Below are 21,659 nucleotides of genomic sequence, written 5' to 3'. Positions count from 1 at the left end.
ATTTATACACCTCTCTCCCAACAACCCTCAGTAAAAATCACCCCCACAAATCCTTTATTCACACCCTCTATCTACTCCTTCCTGCTGCTGGGGATCTCCCCTAAGCCTGAAGCCAAACATACACACCTGATCTCACCCACGGCTCCCTGACATCTCTTTCCCTGTAAATGGTGTTAACCTTTTCATTTAACACTGACTAACCTTAAAACTTGCCCCACAAATCAAGCATTCCAATAGGCTACACTCATGGCTATTGTCCCACAGTCACTTATACCACCCATTGTTGCCAAGCACACCCATCTACAGAACTTATTCCCTCACCTGCTGTCTCTGTAAATTTTCCCCCAAACCTCTTAGATTATAAGCTCTTCGGGGCCGGGATTTCATTTCCCATTGTCTGATTTTTACTGCACTTATTGTATTATAATTCCCTGTACTGTATTCTTTGTGAAGCGCTGAGTACACTTTTGGCGCTATATCAATAAAGACATACAATATATATTTTAAAAAAAAATCTCAAATGAATAGACGATAACGTTCTGTGGCTAACAAAATGCTTTTATTTGTGCGAGCTTTCGAGATAAACTGATCTCTTTCGGTGGTGTTACAATGAATAAAGCAAGCCAGGTTTAACTTAAACAGTGCATCTTCCCACAGAACGGTATCGTCTATTCATTTTTTATTACGTTCGGCTAACACGGTACAGAGGTGTGTATACATGTATATGTGCGCACATGCATGCGTGCATACACAAACATACACACACACATTCACACATACAGTGGTGTGAAATAGAAGGTACACCCTCTGGATTCTATGGTTTTACATATCGGGACATAATAACAATCTGTTCCTTAGCAGGTCTTAAAATTAGGTAAATAAAACCTCAGATGAACAACACATGACATATTACACCAAAAATAAAGCCAAAATTGAGAAGCCGTATGAAAAACGAAGTATACCTTATGATTCAATAGCTTGTAGAACCACCTTTAGCAGCAATAACTTGAAGTAGTCGTTTTCTGTATCACTTTATCAGTCTCTCACATCGTTGTGGAGGAATTTTGGCCCACTTTTCTTTACAACGTTGCTTCAGTTCAATGAGGTTTGTGGGCATTTGTTTGTGCACAGCTCTCTTAAGGTCCAGCCACAGAATTTCAATCAGGTTGAGGTCTGGACTTTGACTGGGCCATTGCAACACCTTGATTCTTTTCTTTTTCATCCATTCTGTTGTAGATTTGCTGGTGTGCTTGGGATCATTGTCCTGTTGCATGACCCAATTTCGGCCAAGCTTTAGCTGTCAGACAGATGGCCGCACATTTGACTCTAGAATACTTTGGTATACAGAGGAGTTCATGGTTGACTCAATGACTGCAAGGTTCCCAGATCCTGTGCCAGCAAAACAAGCCCAAATCATCACCCCTCCACCACCGTGCTTGACAGTTGGTATGAGGTGTTTGTGCTGATATGCTGTGTTTGGTTTTCGCCAAACGTGGCACTGTGCATTATGGCCAAACATCTCCACTTTGGTCTCGTCTGTCCAAAGGACATTGTTCCAGAAGTCTTGTGGTTTGTTCAGATGCAACTTTGCAAGCCTAAGCCGTGCTGCCATGTTCTTTTTAGAGAGAAGAGGCTTTCTCCTGGCAACCCTTCCAAACAGACCATACTTGTTCAGTCTTTTTCTAATTGTACTGTCATGAATTTTAACATTTAACATGCTAACTGAGGCCTGTAGAGTCTGAGATGTAACTCTTGGGTTTTTTGCCATTTCTCTGAGCATTGCATGGTCTGAACTTGGGGTGAATTTGCTGGGACGTCCACTCCTGGGAAGATTTGCAACTGTCTTGAATGTTTTCCACTTTTGAATAATCTTTCTCACTGTAGACTGAAGGACTTTAAATTGTTTGGAAATGGCCTTATAACCCTTCCCAGATTGATGGGCAGCAACAATTTCTTCTCTAAGATCATTGCTGATGTCTTTCCTCCTTGGCATTGTGTTAACACACTCCTGAATGCTCCAGACCAGCAAACTGCTAAAACTTCGGCTTTTATAGAGGTGGTCACACTTGCTGATGATCAATTAATCAAGGTCATTTGATTAGCAGCACCTGTCTGTCACTTAGCATCTTAATTCCTATGGAAGCAGTAAGGGTGTACTTAGTTTTTCACACATAGCTTCTTCATTTTGGCCTTTTTTTTTGTTGAACAACCGTGTCATGATTTATTTATCTGAGGTTGTATTTACCTAATTTTAAGATCTGCTAAGGAACAGGTGATTATGTCCTGATATGTAAAACCATAGAATTCAAAGAGGGTGTACTTTCTTTTTCACACACATGTATGTATACACACACACACACACACACACATATATATACACACATACATACTGTGTGTGTGTGTATGTGTGTGTGTGTGTGTGTATGTGTAAATATATATATATATATATATATATATATATATATATATATATATATTGTATACACACACATATCATTCATGCATACACACAGGCGTAACTAGAGCCTGGGGGCCCGCTCAGGGTCCCCGACGGGGGGGGGGGGGGGGAGCTGAGACATATGGCCCAGCAGTCTAGCCGACGACCACAGAAGTCAGGGCCCTCTTCCTCATTACCCCAGAGGAAGTGAAGTGTCACGAAACGCGTAGAGTGGAGCTTGTTTTGCGTCAATCCGTTAGCAGTGAGAGAGCAGTCAGCGAGGTGGTGATGTCATCGGGGGAGACAAACCTGAATCGCGACTGCGAGGAGGAGAGAGGAGTGTGGATCCGACCCCAGCTGCCTGCACTGTGCTCTGAACACTCAATCTGCGGACGGCACTTTGAAATTACGCGCCAAGACATTATACAATGTGAGTGCATATTTGTGGTCTTGCACTTTTTAATTAAACGTTATCCCTGGTACCATACTATGTTTATTTTTAAAATGTTATGGGTACTGTGATTTGGAGGCTATGTGGGAACCAGAGATTCAGTTCTTCAGTTTAAAGACAGGCATAATCCATTGCCTGTGTACCACTTATTTGTTGTAAGTAGGCATCTGTAAAGTGCAGTGATCTGTTTTATAGAGGTTACTGCACAATGGTTTGTTTTTCCTTTTATATCACAGAAGTATCCATTTTTGAAGAGACTAAGTGGGACTAGCGACTACAAGATTAGGACTGATTCCATTGTCCTGATCCAGGACTGGTATTATTTACTCTTATTGCGCCAAGGACTTTTTATTTTGTTTATTATTATTATTTGTTCAAGTCATTGGATAGACTTGATTTTGTTTTTTGGCTGCCATTCTGAATTGCACTTTTTTGTTACATTTAGAATTTCACATAAATATATACTTACAACTAAACTGCTCAACCCTTGTGCCAATTAATATAAACTTAGGTGCATAGGGACATAAACATCGACATGATCAAACAGTTTATGGAGTAAAGAGTACCCCACACGAGTCCCTATTACTTGTACTCAAAGTACATAGACAGATATGATGATCTTTAGTAACCCATCAGATTCTAATATCTAGAATAAGAGAACTAATGTTATGATATAAATATCCTCTTATGTACCACTAATACTTAAGAAAAAGAATAAAGTTTTATTAAACATATGACGTTGACGATTCGTGAAAAGTTATTTACAGTGCAATAAAATTCCCCAATAGGAGGCTGCATGTGTCAATTAACACTTGTAGATATCCTGATAATATGGATTAATTATGTAATGTCTGTCCACAATAAAACACTGATATTTGGAATATCCTTATAAAGTGTAAATAGATTTAAAGGTATATTTTAGATTCCTAGTTTGACATAGTAATCTCACATCTTTTAACTCCTCATGGATGTATTATGTCCGTGGAGATCTAAATAATGGATCATTGGTCTAATATTCGACTTGTAGTGTATATACAAGATATGCCTACAAAGTATATGTAAATGACACACTTAGTAAAGTAAGCCGATACATGAGTAGCTAAGTCAAGCACTTCTTGGTAACATTATATAAAGAGGAGCTTATTGCATCAACACAGCTTTCATTAATTATTATTGGCAGATATATCTGTGTGGCAAACCAAACCGGCTGTTCGTCTAATCCAGACCAAAAAATACAGTTATAGCCTCGTATTTAGTGTTTACATGTGTAGTTGATGCGTTCGATATTCAAAATAATCCTACACATTGTTAGACAACATTGTAACCAATGAAACGCATTGCCACAAACGAGCCTCACCCTGCAGGTTAATCTTAAACATACATTGGCCAGTTCATCTACGTGTTAGTCTGGAACGGCGATCAATCGTGATCCAAGCATTATAATTCCTGCGGTACATCTCCTCCCATTCACGCATACAGACCATGTCACGATCTTTATGCATATTGCAGATACCAATACTGCACACTAAAACCTTTCGGAATGAAGTTATACGACCTTTCTTTGTATATGCCCCAACTGTCTCTTTCCTTCTGAAGAAGGATATCCACACTCCCTGGAACATTTCCCACAGGGTACCCCCAAACATAGTCTTTATCTTTGGTAAGGGTCTAGGCAACCCCCTCCCTGGTGTGGCCTCTGAGAGAGGTTCCCCCCTTCCTTACAAAAAGGGGAATTAGGGAGTGATCAACTAAACCATACTGATTGAATGAATAAATGATAAATCAACTAATCCAATAGGTAATTATAAAGTGGGTGCAAACTGTGAACTGAAAAGTGATTGTACCCCAAGGAAATTCACTTAAATGCACACCACTAGTTAAAATATAACTTTTATTTAGTTTTGTTACTTAAAACATATATTACCAGATGTGTGTGTAACTGTTTTAAAAAGAAGTTAAATGACAAATGCACCAAATGTCACCTCACATACATAAATACTCCTACACCATAAATAATGGTAGGGTGATGGGGACTAGATGTGCAAACAGCCAAGGCAGAGTAACCCACCAAAACAACGTCTGCGATGGTAAGGGAAAACCGGACAGGCTTTTGGTGACTGGAGACAGTCCCCACTATGACAGTCTTCTCTCATACTTCTACCCAATAGACTGTTACTTAGGCAGAAATATATAAAAATTATTCTTTATTGAAGCAGCCATTGCAGTTGGTATTACAGTGCATGCATCATATTTTGGAATGGGTCCCAGACCTCGGGATGGTGCTGACCTTCTTGCAATATTGAGGCCTTGTGCACTGCACATATCTTGGGCTGCACTCAGTCTCAACCCCAGGAGGAGCTGAGTTGGACTGATTATAATTTGGACACTTCCTCCTTGAAGCACAGGGTCTGCACCATGATTGGCTGTACACAGACTCCAGTTCACCACCACCCCCGTCACTCAGGCAGCATGAGGAGGGGAAAACCCACAGGATAGCCTGTCACTGCCTCTAGCTACTAGGGCTTACGTGACAGGGAGGCGGAAAGATAGCCAGGACCAACCATGGCTATACATATCACACCATACAATAACACAACACAGGATGAGTGTCCCTCAAAGTAAATAGGGTGCTTGGCACCAATATCCCTGGTGTCCTTCCCCAAATTAGAGTCAGTCCCACCCAAGTGTAGGGAGTAGCACTACCCCTGTGAACCGTTGGTGCACTTTACCTCCCTGGGCACTCCAGTACCCGGGTACCACTGAATGCCACAAGAGACCCGTCTGATCCCACGACGAAAGTCTCCACGAAGCCGTAGCTCCTGATGTGTCCGGTCCACCTCTGAGGGGGCTCCAGCAGGAGTGTGTCCCTGTAATAGTCTATTGATGTACCTTTGGTCTTATCCCAAACTGCAGGCCGTGCACACCGCACGGCTCCTTTCACCAGCGCAGCAACACACTATCTTATACTGAGGGAAGTGTCCCTATCTGGGGCCTTCCCTAGAGCAGCTACAAACGTAGAAGGGCTAAGAGCCTATTTGGGGCCTGGGGGAATATCTTCCCTAGTCCAGGAGCCACCCACTGGCACACTACCGTTCCCTTCTGTCTCCTGGCTCCAACTGCCAGTAACTGCTCCCGCGCGCGCTCCTTCGCGGCAAACTGTATCCACATTATTTTCTCCCTGTCCCTAAGGCTCCTGGGACATGTACTCCCTGGCGGAGCCTTTTCTAAAATGGCCACCGCTACTTCTATGTATTGCGCATGTGCAAATCTCAAAATGGCTACTGTGACTCTCGGGCTCTCTACGAATGCGTTTACCCTCGATGGCACACACGCAGGAACCAACATGGTGGCGCCCACAACCTGGCACTCCCGCTGAGCTCCGGCAGCACCTGGGCACTGCTGCAACCTCCCCTCCCTGCTTCCGTACCCTCCACAGACATAAACGGGGCCGTAGCTACATATGCATTGATGCATTTTATTAAGTTGAGGCATATACGGAATTTCTCAATTCAGTGACAAAGGTCATGTTTTAATACATTTCATATATTTGTATTTGCTGCTCTTTATATTTCTATAAAGTTCCCCCACTGTTATTTTCCTTTTTTCCACTGTCCTTGGGGGTTTGGATAACCCTTTTCTTGTTGGCTGCAGGAGTGTATGGCTATTTGATCCATTTTTATATTTAATTATACACCTAGTAGTACACATTAACGCCTTCCTCCCTTTTTGCCAGTGTGTGAGAATGCCCTTCTGAGTGTGACCTTAACATCTTTGTTTTTTATTAAATTATTTCAAAGTGTTCATGTTTTTTTCATCATAATAACATTATTTTTACAATAGGTCAGTATTTATTACTCTGTGATGGGTGCCACTCTATGAGGGTGTAACACAACCATGACGCATTGTTTCAGCCTTTTTCACTCTCCTTCATTCGGTCATCTTGCATAAAGAGGTTAGTATTCTCCGTATGAAAACCATTATCTCAAGGCTGTGACTCCACAAAAGATGGCGCCTCTCGCCAACTCTTCGTCATGCGTTTTCTTTTCCCCACGAATAAGCCAATCAGTACAAGAGGGCCGACTGATTGTGCCAATGGGAGCACTGCAGATGCGGGGCAGGGCTTTGACCGACGTGCTCTCCAACTAATCATCGCACTGACCGTTCCCAGGTTCGACTGCCTTTCGTGAAGTCATAGCCACTGCGCCAATGAACTGGGGCGTTGCGCGATTGGCAGCCCGCTTGGCCTATCCCATGGCCGGAGCAGGGCGGAGCTACCTGGTTTTTCCTGGGCGCCATGTTACAACACGGTCACTCCCGGCGGATCTCTGAAGATGGCAGCAGCTGCAGCGGTGGCAGGAAGATATTACGGGACTGAGGGCGGCAGGGCCCCGAAGAGGCAGAAAACCGACGGCACAGACGACAACGTGGCGGCCTCCGCGGTAAGAAACCAGGTACAGGATATATTCGGGGAGCCGGTGACGCCGCCCCCTCAAACGATGCGGGTGCGGCATGGGCGCGTGAGGAGGGGGAGTAGAAGCCATATGTAAGGGTATATTTACACACACACACACACACACACACACACACACACACACACACACACACACACACACACACACACACACACACACACACTAACTATATATATATATATATATATATATATATATATATATATATACACACACACACGAGATGACTTTATAATATGCTCTTAACGTGTGTGTTAAGGGTTACATATGTATATTCATACTCGTTTGTTGCTGCAAGTGTGCACGTGGTAATATTTAGGTTATCCTTCTGTGCAAGTGTTTAATTTATCTGTGCACATCTATAATTACACCTCAAACTATATATATATATATATATATATATATATATATAACACAGATGTTTTTGTTCGAGGCCCACTTCCTATGCAAAGAAAGTGTGTGTGTGTGTGTGTGTGTGTGTGTGTGTGAGAGACCTGGAATGCTGTATACCTTCGATGGGGACTTCACTACGGTTGAGATTGTATCTCTCAAATGCTTTTTTATTCTGTCCAACAATGTGAGTACATGTCCAAGTTGTGGTTTTTTTTAATGTAAAATGTATAATTACAATATTACGCTATGGTGCTTGTGCGTTTTATTTATAGATCTCAAAATCCTGTTGCATATGTATACAGATACAAAAATTGCACTTCTCTGGTATTTCTTCAGAGAATGATGGTCAAATATATATTCAGAGGGCGTTGTTAAAGGTGGCAGCAACAGGAATGCTACTTTTTTAGTGTCTGTATACCATGCATCTATTTATTCACAACACATTTTACATGACAAGATATGTTGACATGGAAATCTTACTCTGACGTCTAAAACTTAATGCCAATATTGTGTGCCAACATAGCACAGCTATTGCAAGGTCATTTATACTGTCTTGTTATTCACCAATAATTTCCCCATTCTGTTTAAGGAAGGATACGAGGACCCCCACAAGACACCGGCATCCCCGGTTGTCCATGTGCGGGGGCTGATCGATGGTGTGGTGGAGTCAGATCTCGTTGAGGCTCTGCAGGAGTTTGGAGTTATCAGGTACTGTATACAGAGATGCATCTAATTGGTGGGCTATGAATAGTGTAATTTATATCAAAATATTACCCAGGCTACCTGTGTGATGCAGCTACCTCTGGGGTGGGATTTGGTCTCTTTCTGGCATTTGGAAGAAAGCGGTCTTAATAATTTGAATATTGTTACATGTAAGTAGTGGCTATACACCCGGAGTGACAATGTAGGCATAACAATGAGTATTAAACAAAAACACCTTAAGAACCACAACATAGAAGTGATGTAAGCCTGTGGCTAGAAGTTGTACACAACTGTAGCAATGCATTGCTGGTACTGCAGTTGTTTACCTCTTCACTGTCAACAGTGCAGCTATTGTACTGATGGGCTTAGTCCTACAAGGCTGTAGGCTGCTGGCTCCCTGACATCAGTCTAGTGCAGGGGTCTGTAATCTTTCAAAAAAGAGCCATTTTATAAAAAAAAAAAAGGTGTCAATATTCAGAGCTGCAACACATGGATGAATATTATACCCCCATAAAAGCATACACATACTGTACACACACATAGGTATACTTTATAAGCATTCATATACGACAAACTTACTTTAATCAGAATTGGGGTAAAGAGAATTTTTTTTTGTTCCCCGTGCTAAAACACAATACATGCATACACACTTACATGGGGCATACCTCTCTCCTCACTGTCCCGGATTGCCACTCCCCGGCTGCTGCCTCTCTCACTGTGCTGCTCTTGGTTGTGGGATTGTGGAGGGGAGAGGGGGTCGGCACGGTGGTGCTGGTCAGGCCTCTTGTTGCCGTTTGGCATCTCCACATCTACTGACATGACTCTTGCACTGTTCCACGCCGGGCCCCTGTTGGCGTGTGCCGGAAGTGGCGACGCACACTTCGTCATCAGAAAAATCTGGCATGGGACAGTGTAGGAGGCAGGCCAACAGCTGGGGAGATGCCGGGCGGCAACAAGAGGCCCAACCAGCGCCGGGCCGCAGCCGAGCACAGTGAGGAGAGTCGCATGTGGGTGCTGGAAGAGCCGAAGGTTGTCAACCCCTAGTGTAGTCCAGGATGTTTAAAGCCAGAGTTTCTTTACCCTTTGTCTGAACTCTTCTCCCTTCTCTTCAGTTATGTGGTAGTGATGCCCAAGAAGAGACAGGCCCTGGTGGAGTACGAGGACGTCCTGGGCGCCTGCAATGCTGTTAACTATGCGGCAGACAATCAGATCTATGTGGCGGGTCACCCAGGATTTGTGAACTATTCCACCAGCCAGAAAATTTCCCGCCCTATGGATTCTGGTGACGACTCACGAGGTGTCAACAATGTGCTCCTCTTCACCATTCTCAACCCCATTTACTCAATCACCACGGTATGCTCTGCTTCACACGTTGCCATATGCAGTTTCTTGTAGAGAATCAGTAACGGCTGTTCAGTTGAATATACCATTGTGAAGAGAGAAATGTAACATGAAGTTTCTTAAGATTTTGAGCTAATCTGTTTTATTTTAACTGAGCCACTTCAATCTTTTGAACAAACTGCATTTTGTGAATTACCTGGATTCCTGATTGTCAGGCCCTTGCTATCAGGGTGGCCTGCAATGCTTTCTGAGGCACTGTCTGCAAACAAGGTAATTGCTGCTCAACAATCAATGGTTTTATAACTTGCTTTCATTTGAAAAAACCAAAGTGGTTTTGAGTGGGAATGTTTTTCCTTCAGAGAACATATCTACATATTTAAAGAAATGAACTACAAATTGTTATGCCTATTAAGCGTACGAGCATTAATGTGACTGAGAAAATATGGCCTTTCCCATTTGGAATTCATGCTTGTTTCCATATCTGATTGAATGCACTTAGCCTGCCTGCAGTGTTGCTGACCTCCGTATTTGTATGATTAAGAAACATGCATGCGTTGATGGTTATTAGCTCGGTGGTTATACCAGACATGAGCAGTGTGCCCAAACTTCAATCCTAATAATAATAGCATGTTCTTGTATAGCACTGCTATTTTCCGTAGCACTTTACAGACATTTTGCAGACACAGGTCCCTGCCCTGTGGAACTTACCATCTGTTTTTTGGTGCCTGAGGCACAGGGAGGTCCTTGACATTTTGTTTGTCTAATTGCTCACTGCGCCTGTGTTTAGGTTACAGCAGGGTGTGCAAACTGGGGTGTGAGATTTTTTGGGGGTGAGGCACGGCGCTTGGAGGTCCAATGCTCTTCCCGAAAGCATTTAACATAAAGGCGTCGCGCAGTCCCCAGGCATTTAAGTTCTTACCATCTGTAACGGCGTTGCGTGAAATTATGCTTTGGGGCAATGGTGCAAGGGAAAGTTTGTGCACACCTGGGTTACAGTACTGTTTTAGCAGCTGCTCACAATGTAATTGCTGCACATATGATGGCAGCCTTCTAATCCTCTTAATACCTCCCTTCTGCAGGATGTGCTGTACACCATCTGTAATCCATGCGGGCCTGTCCAGAGGATTGTCATCTTTAGGAAGAATGGAGTCCAGTCCATGGTGGAATATCCTTTCAAAGTGGCATGTTTATGTAGTTGCCTTTCAATTCTTTACAGATCAGCACCATTGATGCCACCTACCCTGTTTACCTTGTGCATACTATAAATCTTAAGACCCCTCTTTAATATATCCACTACCGTTTCAGTGCAATAGCATGTCATTTACTTTTGGCCAACCCTGCCCATCAATGTCTAAAGATTAATATCAAATGTCCTAGTTTACTTGCAAAGTTGCCAGTGTAGCTTTCTGAACATTTAGAGGGATGTCCAGGAGGAAGCTGCAAAGTCACTATTGGCCAGTGGTGCTATCAAGTTTTATATATTAAAAAAAAAAAAAAAGGTGCATGGAAACTGACAACTAAACAAGTAAAAATCGGGAGCCTAAAATAGTGCAGTACAGCTCCAGTGGAGGCCGTTGGCTCATTCTTTGGGAGAAGAGTGGATGGGATGTATCCATCGCCAGAGAAAGTTGTAGGCTGGATTTTAATATACTACGTTCAAGCCCAAATGTTTTTTCCTTGACTCCTCACACATTTGATTCTGTGCAAAGCGCCCAGCGTGCAAAGGCCTCCCTGAACGGAGCAGACGTCTACTCTGGATGTTGCACCCTTAAGATCGAATATGCCAAGGTAAGCGTATGGTATGCTCGCTGTGCTGCGGTCTTGTTATACCCTGCTTGGATTTTGACTCACACTTCCTCTTGTCTGTCCCGCAGCCCACACGACTGAATGTGTTCAAGAACGATCAGGACACCTGTGATTACACTAACCCCACGCTGAGCGGACAAGGTAACCTGCCCCAGTCTGTACTTATGTTGTGTATACATGCGCTTTCCATTAGCCTCTGATAAAATGCACAGGTGGCAGTCCACGCTCTGTAATGCCATTGCTTTGACGCCTGGATTCATTCAGGAAACTGTTCGCTACTTTGGGGGGTGGGGGTGTGCACGCATCAGTCTTCTATCCCTTAACAGCCCATGGCTGCATGACATCTGAACAGTATCACTTAGTAAATGTTTTTTATGGGTATTTTGTATTCAGTCCACTCTTGGTTTTTCTCTTGATACTGTTGCTAAGCAGTGTCAAAGTATTTCCCTGTTTTTAGCAAGCATAATCTGCATTCCACCAAAAATGTGGGTCTGTTTTGAGGCAATACCACCCTTTTTAGAAAAGTTGGTGATTTTTTGAAATGGAGCTCTGGATTTGATAGTTGTACAGTAATCCTCAAACTGGTTTGTAAAATGCAGTTATGACACTGCTGTCCTGTACTTTGGCAGCTTTGCAGGATCGGTACATTATTCTGCAGATATTAGATGCAGTTTCCCCCAGATCAAGCAATGGCATTACACGACCAGCCTTTAACACATGACAAATTTCTTTTCCAAGGTACATACTAGAATCTATGTGCAGGGGCCAGCTCAGTGCTGCGCACTTTTTTTGGGGGAGGAGTGCCTAAGATGAGTGCAATGTCTCAAACTGACCTCAGTGGTGGCGGTTTGGTTTTCAGGGGTCTCCCACTAATGGGACATTTACCGTCCCTCTTGGGGTCCAGAACTGACAGGCCCATCTCTGCACATTGCTTTCTAAACACTCAGTGTAGAGAGACAGCACTAGTTCCTCTGCCCCGGAGAGACACATCGCAGCAATACCAGGCCATCTGCAGATGTCACACACGGAGAACATCACACGGTGACCAAGAACTTGCTGAAATGGGGCTCCAACACGCTACAGCAGTCATGCAACAAGCACAGAGAAACCAACACGCTGCAGGCATGTTACAAATACAGAAACTGATTACAAAAGGCATGTTAACAAGTACAGAGGAAAGGGTGCAACATGCCACAGTATTTACAGAGAAACTGAACTTTACACGCCATAGGCTTGTAATAACAAAGAACACAGTCGCGTAACAGGCACAGAAAAATGGGGCTCACTATGCCATGGCAGACAGAGAAACTGGGCTCTACATGCTACAACATAAACACTATAAGAGGCTCAGAACCCCACAACAAACAGAGGAAAGTCTCCTCACGAACACCAGATCATAAAGTGTCTCAAGTCAAGAAGAGCTGAACACACCTCACAGTCCCTTCAAGATTCAGGACGTGCCTCCCTGTGTGGCAGATGTCAGCTAGCAACATTCCTCTGTGACAGGAGGCACACAGAGCGTGCAACTTCTCACGTGCGCACACTACAAGAGAAACACGCACATGGCGTACACAGAACACGGAGACACGTTAGTGACACGTGAGCCTTTTTCAGAATGCCAATTGTTGTTTGACTTTCGTGTTCTCATGACTATAAAACCATGTGATGCAGGGTCGCTGCGTGTGTTTGGAGCGCCATCTTTCAGAGCTCTGCTTACTCTCGCTTGAGGTGTCCAATGGTAAGAGAAATACAGATATGTTTTTGTGCCAGTGGAACGTTGTACTCTTTGCAGCTTCTGTAAGTAACCTTTATTATCTTTGTGATCAATACCCTTTAATGAAGTGCTTCTAAATGTATTGTTCATATTCGGGGTTGGAGTGCATTCTCGCTTGGGTGGGGGTTGGCAGCTATGTATAAAGGTGGTTTTGTAGAAAAGATGCAAACTTTCTATTGTGCATCAGCTTGTAAGGTGCTGTAGTTTCCACCCGTGCCCTCATTTTTTAATTTTGGTGTGTAGTCGGGCCAGTTACGTGCATCCCATATGATGGAATGTAGAATTCTGTATTCCCTCAAACTTCACTGGTTGTGTGACGAACCTCTAAAACGCTAGGTTTAAGGAACTTGGAAAACATGTTTCTTATACTTGACATAATCATGAGCAAATGTGCTTTTGCCTTGATACAGAGCCCGTAATCTGCAACAGGACAGCAAATGACATCTCCCCTTATGTCTGAGTGCCCTTAATTCCAGTGTTGGACATCACTGATTTTGACTGTGGAGTTTTGTTAGGTAGTCAGTCCTGACTAGTTGCTACTTTTTAAAGTGGGGGGGAAACTGTCTGTCTGATCACCTTCTTCTTCCTCACAGGTGATCCAGCTAGCAATCCCAACAAACGCCAGAGGAATCCCCCGCTACTGGGTGACCACCCTGCTGATTATGGTAAGAGCTTTCCCTGTGACCTGGCAACAAGGTGCATTATACACACAGCTGCCTGATATATGGAGAATGTTTTAGAACAGTCTCTGACCTCTTAAATGAGGAATGCCAAGCTGTAGATCGGGCACATCAGTCGGCTTCTAATATTGTATTTACGGCATTTTTGCACCATATAAAATCTTGACAATTGAGGGCCGCAGTTGAAATTGACCCATCTCGGACACTTCCCTTTGCTTTTTATACACGTTTTAATTTCTCTTCTAATTGCTGACAAACTCGTACATTAAACAATTTATCTCCTTGGCGCCCCAGTGATATCAATGTTTCTCTTCAGGAGGTCCTCACGGAGGGTATCACAGTCACTATGACGAGACGTATGGGCCACCACCACCCCACTATGAGGGGAGAAGGATGGGCGGGGGCCCCCCTCCTGTTGGAGCCCCCCGCAGGGCCCCAAGCCGCTACACGCCTCAGTATGGACAGCCACCCCCACCCCAAGAATACGGTCCCCAGGCTGATAGCCCTGTGTTGATGGTGTACGGGCTTGATCCCAGCAAGATGAATTGCGACCGTGTTTTCAACGTCTTCTGCCTGTATGGCAATGTGGAAAAGGTAGGTGGACAGTGACATACTTTGAATGTTTGTTGATTGGGGCCTTCTCTAGGAGAGGGTCTATCTCTGCAAATGTTTTCTTTACCTCCGTGTAAGAAGTCTTAATAGACTCGTCATTCATAGCTCGGCTTCAGGACTTGCTATTTAAAGGTAGACTGGGGCAAACTTGGAAAAGAACCCAACTGACCCTCACAAGAAATATTTAACTATAGTGTGTTGTGGTTTGAGCTTACAGGGGTTGTCAATATTGAACAGGGCCAATGTTATTAGTTTTACTTGTGTCCTAGGAGTGACGACCCTTTAAAGAACATCAGGTTATTGTCAGATGTGATGTGTAATACTACAATGTGAACCCTACAGGTGAAATTTATGAAGAGTAAGCCAGGTGCGGCCATGGTGGAAATGGCAGATGGATACTCTGTGGATCGTGCGCTCTCTCACCTGAACAATAACTTCATGTTTGGGCAGAAGCTGAGTGTCTGGTGAGTTGCTTGGTTAGAAGGCTGAACATATGCAGTGCCACTTACAGGTGCTCTTGGAAAAGTGTTGTCTTGTGACCTTTCTCTATCTGCTTATGAGGTGCGGCCACACTTGCTAGCAGTAGATTAAGAAGATCATGCTCCATTCAAGGAGGGTGGCTTGGCAATAACGTTTACATTTCTATTATGAAGACCTTTTTTTTTTATATATATATATATATCTATATCTAATAAAAAAATAAATAGATGATACCGTTCTGTGGCTAACGAAATGCTTTTATTTGTGCGAGCTTTCGAGATACACTGATCTCTTCTTCCGGCGATGTTACAATGAATGAAGCAAGGATAACTTGAAAACAGTGTCTCTTGGAATGTTATCTGTGCTTGTCCTTCCCCCGATGTGGATGTGTTTTATGGCTAGAGGTGTCAAAGGGTAACTGAAAGCAAGTGAAGAAAGAGTGTATGTGTATCAGTGTGAATAAAAATGAATGGAGAGCCCACAGTATAAACAGTGCTCTACACAAGGTGTGTGTGGAGTGAGAGGGATATAAATGGTGTGGGTGGGTGTGGAAATGTGAGAGTTTATAGCACAACTAAAAGTGTGTGTGGATACTATGTGGTCCCTATTGGTGTATATGGATGGAGAAATAAGGAGTATTGGTATGTGTGAGAGACAGCTGTGTGTGCATACATATAGCACAGTATGTACAGACATGGCCTTTAGCGCTCATGGGAAGAGAGTTCGCTAGTGTCAGTAATGACTCATAAAATTTCGATCTCTGTTTAGGCCACTGCTAAGTGTCCCGAACAGTTGCATACATTTGTATTCATGCAACCGTCTCTCTTTCGGGGATTTAAGATTACCTTTGAGTATGGCAATCTTAAATCCCCGAAAGAGAGACGGTTGCATGAATACAAATGTATGCAACTGTTCGGGACACTTAGCAGTGGCCTAAACAGAGATCGAAATTTTATGAGTCATTACTGACACTAGCGAACTCTCTTCCCATGAGCGCTAAAGGCCATGTGTGTACATACTGTGCTATATGTATGCACACACAGCTGTCTCTCACACATACTAATACTCCTTATTTCTCCATCCATATACACCAATAGGGACCACATAGTATCCACACACACTTTTAGTTGTGCTACAAACTCTCACATTTCCACACCCACCCACACCATTTATATCCCTCTCACTCCACACACACCTTGTGTAGAGCACTGTTTATACTGTGGGCTCTCCATTCATTTTTATTCACACTGATACACATACACACTCTTCACTTGCTTTCAGTTACCCTTTGACACCTCTAGCCATAAAACACATCCACATCGGGGGAAGGACAAGCACAGATAACATTCCAAGAGACACTGTTTTAAAGTTATCCTTGCTTCATTCATTGTAACATCGCCGGAAGAAGAGATCTGTGTATGTCGAAAGCTCGCACAAATAAAAGCATTTCGTTAGCCACAGAACGGTATCATCTATTTATTTGTTGATTATTGAAGCTCGGCTAACACGGTACTGATACACACACACACACACACACACACACACTTTTTTGGGGGGGGTTCCTTCCCCACTCTTTCTCTTTAAATGGCACATCTAGGTGACTCGGTAGGTGCTGAATAGGACTTTGACAATATATAATGCCCCATTTTTATTTACGCTAATATAAACTTGGTGGGTTTGAGGTCTGAAATATATTATAATCCCCACTTGGTAGCAATCCAGATGCTTGAAGAATGTGTATGTTTAGTAACTCACATCTGCTTTCCCCCTCCGGCAGCGTGTCGAAGCAGCAGTCTATCGTGCCTGGCCAGTCATATGGTCTGGAAGATGGGTCCTGCAGCTTCAAAGTGTTCAGCGGCTCTCGCAACAACAGGTTCTCCTCCCCCGAGCAGGCCGCAAAGAACAGGATTCAGCACCCAAGCAATGTGTTGCATTTCTTCAATGCGCCTTCAGAGGTGACAGAGCAGAACTTCCTGGAGGTAAGTAACATCCTCTGTGTCACCTGCCAAGGCGTTTGGTCTGTAAAATAATTAAGAAGCCATTACCTTTAGCTATTTTTTTTGCATGTTCACAGGATGTTATAGTTAATGTAGCAACAGTGTTCAAAACAGCTGTCTGACCAGGTTTTCTAATTCTGCCTTTTGCTGTAGAATGCAGCACGCAAATGTTCTGTAAACTTCCCTGTTAAGGTTTCTGCCATCATAGCCCAGAATCCTGCTTCGTAAATGCTGAACGACAAGTGAGGGTGGAGCAGGCTTGACTATGTGAATGCACTCATCAGTTCTCTGAAACAGGTTGCAGCTAATATGAAGCAGCTGCTACACTTGTTTCACATCTTTTTGTCTCTCTTTTTTTTAAATTATATATAGATTTGTGAAGAGTTGGGTGGGAAGAAGCCGGCTTCAGTCAAGGTCTTTTCCGGGAAGAGTAAGTATTGTCCAGAGAGCCTTTGCTACTTCCTTGCTTTGTGATATTTAAAAGTAGCAATAGGTTTCCCAAGGAAACGCATGTTTATTTCTTTTTGCTACCTTCTAGAATGCTAGCGGTTTTCAGAATATTTTTACAAACTCCAACTGAGAGCTATAGAAACCGCAAAAGCCAAAGCAGGACAACTTCAATTTAAGGATTTTTTTATAAGAGTGGATTATGCTCCGAAATTATCTTGGGTTGTGCGGGTACATTAGTAGTAACATTTTTCTAATTATTTAGAATCCATCTGGATTAAGTTGCAGTTCTTGACACCACTGCTCTATCAGCCTTCAGCAATTTAGGCTTTATTGATGCAGTGCCTCCATAATTACTTGCGTCACCCTTCTGGGTTGTCCCCCACTTATATTCTAGCAATGCGGTGTAGTATACATGTCCTATTTTACGTCTAGGTGACAGGAGCTCCTCTGGATTGCTGGAGTGGGAGGCAAAGAGTGATGCGTTGGAGACCCTCAGCCTTCTAAATCATTACCAGATGAAGAATCCAAGTGAGTAACCTTTTCATTATTTTATTTTTGACTTGTGCAGTAGGCAGGTGTCAGCACTAAATGGGATGGATGGGTCACCAATGCAGTCAGAACTGTTCAGCGCTTGGTTACGTTGGGTAGTAGAGTATCTTTTGTTCCATGTCAAATGTATAACATTTGTCACATTCTAGTATTGAATCTTTGAGACGCTAAATCTTCTTTTGCATTAGATTAAAGTGGGTTGTCTTGGCTTGTATCAAACTAGAACCTATTTTCTACTTGGCCATGATTAAAGTCAAGGATATCTATCAAATTTAACCGTGTATGGTGCCAAGAACAAACATTTGAGATGCATCCAAACATCTCCTGAGGTTTTTTTACCACAGAATCTGCATAGAAATAGTATCATTTTAATTTAAACAACCTTTATTACTGCTTACTATTCCTTACATTTGTTGCCGCTTTTAAAAGTCTTCTCCTCCTTTGCAGATGGCCCATATCCCTACACACTGAAGCTGTGCTTCTCCACCGCTCAGCATGCATCATAACTGCCAGCAGACACCACTGGCTCCCTGCCACTCCCACACGTATTCCCGAGCAAATGTTTATTACAGTTGGGCTTCCAGTCCACAGGGCCACTTTTATGTTGAAACAGAGCAGATTTCTTTGTGACACTTTGTTCTTTTTTTTTTTTTTATAAAAAAACTTATCGTTTTGTGTTTGTACTTAGAAGCACATCTCAATAAAAGCTGTTTGAGGATATAATGCATGTGATGTGACTTTTTAATTCTAGTCTGTCACGGTAGTGAGATTACAAGTAATTGATCCATTGCTGGTTACAATTTGTATGTAACTTGCACCCCCTTCAGTGCTTTGAGGTATGTTTCAAGCCCCATTGGTACTGAAAGGATTATTGTAAAGAATGTTTCTGATAGGCCAAAAAACCATCTCTAATATTTGCATCACATGGGGATAGAAAACATGGTGCCTAATATTCTAAAGATATGGGATGTCCTCCATTATCTTCTTAAAAAATCCATTTGAAGCATGGGAGAAATGCAAAACTAGTGATAGAAGGAACACAGGGCACAACGTATTTGAAATCCAAACTCCTTTATTGAGCCAAACGCACAACGTTTCGACCTCAGAGGTATTTATCAAGTGACAGTGGCATAACATGCAATCCCAATAACAGCATTTAAATAGCACCACAATCCCCATAATGCAATATGTCCAATTAGCAAATGATAGAAAACGTGATGCATATCTCCATTCCTCCAATGTCCTTCCTTCTGATGTAATCATTAGCTTCCTTTCAGCTGCCTCATGAGTCCTTCAATCTATAATCACAATGCTGCGTCCACATCCGATGTCATCCTCTTGGGTCCTGTGTATTAAAACACCTTCATCCTGTGTCGCGTCTCAGTGAATTGCGCATGCGCGGTCCTTCCGGCGTCCATCTTTAATGTAATCGTTCTGGGCCTTTAGCATTGGAACACATGCCATGCGGTGCGTTTCACTGTCACACAGTCCATCCAAAAATGCCAATTTCAGCCTGTTGAACTCTCCACAGGATACACAGCGATTCTGGCTGCATCGCAATCACTGCGTACGTGTGGTGTGTGTGTCTCCAGGGCAATCACATCATCCTCATTGAGGTCATCTTCTTTTATGTCCCTCGTAGCATCAGAGTATTGTCTTCATAGTTCCTGCAGCATTATTGATGTCTTTGTCATGAGGCAATATAGTGGGGAAGAAGAGAAGGGTATGTAAGCACAACTAATAATGGACATACTGCAGAATATAAACCCTACCGTTTCAAGTAAAATACTAATAAAGATGAAGGAAGCTAATGATTACATCAGAAGGAAGGACTTTGGAGGAATGGAGATATGTATCACATGGTTTCTATCATTTGCTAATTGGACATATTGAATTATGGGGATTGTGGTGCTATTTAAATGCTGTTATTGGGATTGCATGTTATGCCACTTGATAAAGACCTGAGGTCGAAACGTTGTTTGGCCCAATAGAGTTTGGATTTCAAATCCGTTTTGCCCTGTGTTCCTTCTATCACTGATTCAGGACTGGAAACAGGCTTTCGTTCAATCACAGGAGCACCGGTAATTGTATCATTTATAACAAAAAAATTCTTACGGTGTGCAGCATTCACTTCATTTGTCAGAAATGCAAAACTAACCAGAAGAAAAAAAACTGTTAAGTGCAGGTGTTTTAATCATAGGTGATAGGTGATAGGTGACAAATAAATAGGTGATTTATTTGTAGCTTGACTCATGTAATTCCTACTCACAAAATAGTGGTATAATCAGGCCAAATCAAACGTGGTTGTATCCTAAGGGGCAGATTACAAGTGTGGCAGTTTTTTCTCAGGTGTATCAGGAAGTTGGAACCTTGGTGAAAGAATAGGGCAGATTATAATGTATTATATATAAAACAGATAGGAAATGCACTTGCGCTTTTAATTCACGCACATCACGTAACACAATGTGTAAAAATGCTTGGCGTCACAACTCTCGCTGCCTCCGCTCCGTGGTGTTGCTGATACTGTACTGGGTCCCCAGGGGCTCTGGCGGCTCTATGGATGACCCCTGGTTATTCTCGCTGGTATCGGGCTACCTCCGTCTAGAAATGATTTTGTGTTCAATTCTGCTCACCTATTTATACATAGCATTTTTTTTCATTTGAAATCATGGTGCAAAACAGAGGGAAAATTCATATATGGACAAATTTGATCCAAGGATCAAAGAAAGACCCTCTAAACATGCACTCATAGTTAGTAATGATTAGTAATTTAACAAATATCTTGGACAGCTAGCTGATAGTTTCTCTTTAAGTAGGGTCTATGTTAAAATCACAAAAAATAAAAAAAACTTTATTACATCCAAAAAACAATGTCACATTATATTAAAATCCCCGTAACAAAGTAGTAGAATTGTCCTTTGTATATAATTATTATTTAACAGGTTCTACTGTGACAACCAGTTACATGTATCAACAATAAAAGTATTGTTTTGACTCTTCAGAATATATAGCTCTTTGGCTGTAATACTCTTATGTAAGGAGCTATAAGATGATATATTAGCTTAGAATGTTTTAAACCGTTAGGTATCAAAAGCTATGATTTCCTAACGGTTACAAACATTCTTGATACAATATATACCATAAGTGTAACAGATAAATATTACATCAGAACTCATAACATTAGACAACTTTACTGAAGAAACCTGTCAGAATATGATACACCAATATTTGTTTAATATTGAGATAAATATGAATACTCTGAGCCTCTCACATGAAATTATTTCAGAGTTCAATTTCTAGGTTGAGACCCTCTGGAGCCAAAGTTTTAACCTGTCCTGCTCAGCTCTTTAGGCCAAGTCTCCACTGCTCGCGCCGATGCGCCCGCATTGCGTCCTGGTGGCGCGTGTATGGCACTTCACCGTGATCTGCTGTGTGCAGGGATAATTTTTAGGCGCAGAGTGTGTGGCCGTGACAGGTGGAGACGGTTTAAATACTTTACAAGATACTGTAATCTA

The 21,659-nt window shown here is 42.6% G+C and overlaps 1 protein-coding gene and 1 long non-coding RNA gene across 3 annotated transcripts in view; one reads left to right on the top strand and one right to left on the bottom strand.

The window, feature by feature from the left end:
* The window catches only part of LOC142499235 (uncharacterized), an 85,798-nt gene extending 79,759 nt beyond the window's left edge, over positions 1–6,039 (bottom strand). The window contains exon 1 of the long non-coding RNA XR_012802634.1: positions 5,618–6,039. This is a non-coding gene — a long non-coding RNA (uncharacterized LOC142499235). The remainder of the gene's footprint in view (positions 1–5,617) is intronic.
* Positions 6,040–7,167: 1,128 nt separating this feature from the next.
* LOC142499231 (heterogeneous nuclear ribonucleoprotein L-like) lies at positions 7,168–18,867 on the top strand. 2 transcript variants are annotated; one of them, XM_075608297.1, is made up of 13 exons: positions 7,168–7,327; positions 8,343–8,461; positions 9,568–9,808; positions 10,876–10,963; positions 11,490–11,584; positions 11,671–11,743; positions 13,970–14,041; positions 14,373–14,650; positions 15,011–15,132; positions 16,926–17,127; positions 17,518–17,575; positions 18,028–18,123; positions 18,592–18,867. In XM_075608297.1, the coding sequence occupies exons 1-13, from the start codon at positions 7,220–7,222 to the stop codon at positions 18,648–18,650; spliced, it is 1,611 nt and encodes a 536-aa protein (XP_075464412.1). In that variant the 5' UTR covers positions 7,168–7,219; the 3' UTR covers positions 18,651–18,867. The 2 variants fall into 2 exon arrangements, with proteins under 2 accessions (XP_075464412.1, XP_075464411.1); XM_075608296.1 differs by having other exon boundaries at positions 7,174–7,339.
* Positions 18,868–21,659: the final 2,792 nt, after the last annotated feature.

The sequence above is a fragment of the Ascaphus truei genome, chromosome 7 (assembly GCF_040206685.1).
Source record: "Ascaphus truei isolate aAscTru1 chromosome 7, aAscTru1.hap1, whole genome shotgun sequence".
Classification (NCBI taxonomy): domain Eukaryota; kingdom Metazoa; phylum Chordata; class Amphibia; order Anura; family Ascaphidae; genus Ascaphus; species Ascaphus truei.
This window is presented reverse-complemented; position numbering and strand designations above follow the sequence as displayed.

What these genes read in the sequence shown, in the direction of transcription:
- LOC142499231 (XM_075608296.1), top strand. Translation starts at nt 7,220, where the DNA reads ATGGCAGCAGCTGCAGCGGTGGCAGGAAGATATTACGGGACTGAGGGC. An exon ending in TTAAGATCGAATATGCCAAG is followed by an intron (nt 11,585 to 11,670) that starts GTAAGCGTATGG and finishes TCTGTCCCGCAG; the next exon opens with CCCACACGACTGAATGTGTT. An exon ending in CAGAGCAGAACTTCCTGGAG is followed by an intron (nt 17,128 to 17,517) that starts GTAAGTAACATC and finishes AATTATATATAG; the next exon opens with ATTTGTGAAGAGTTGGGTGG.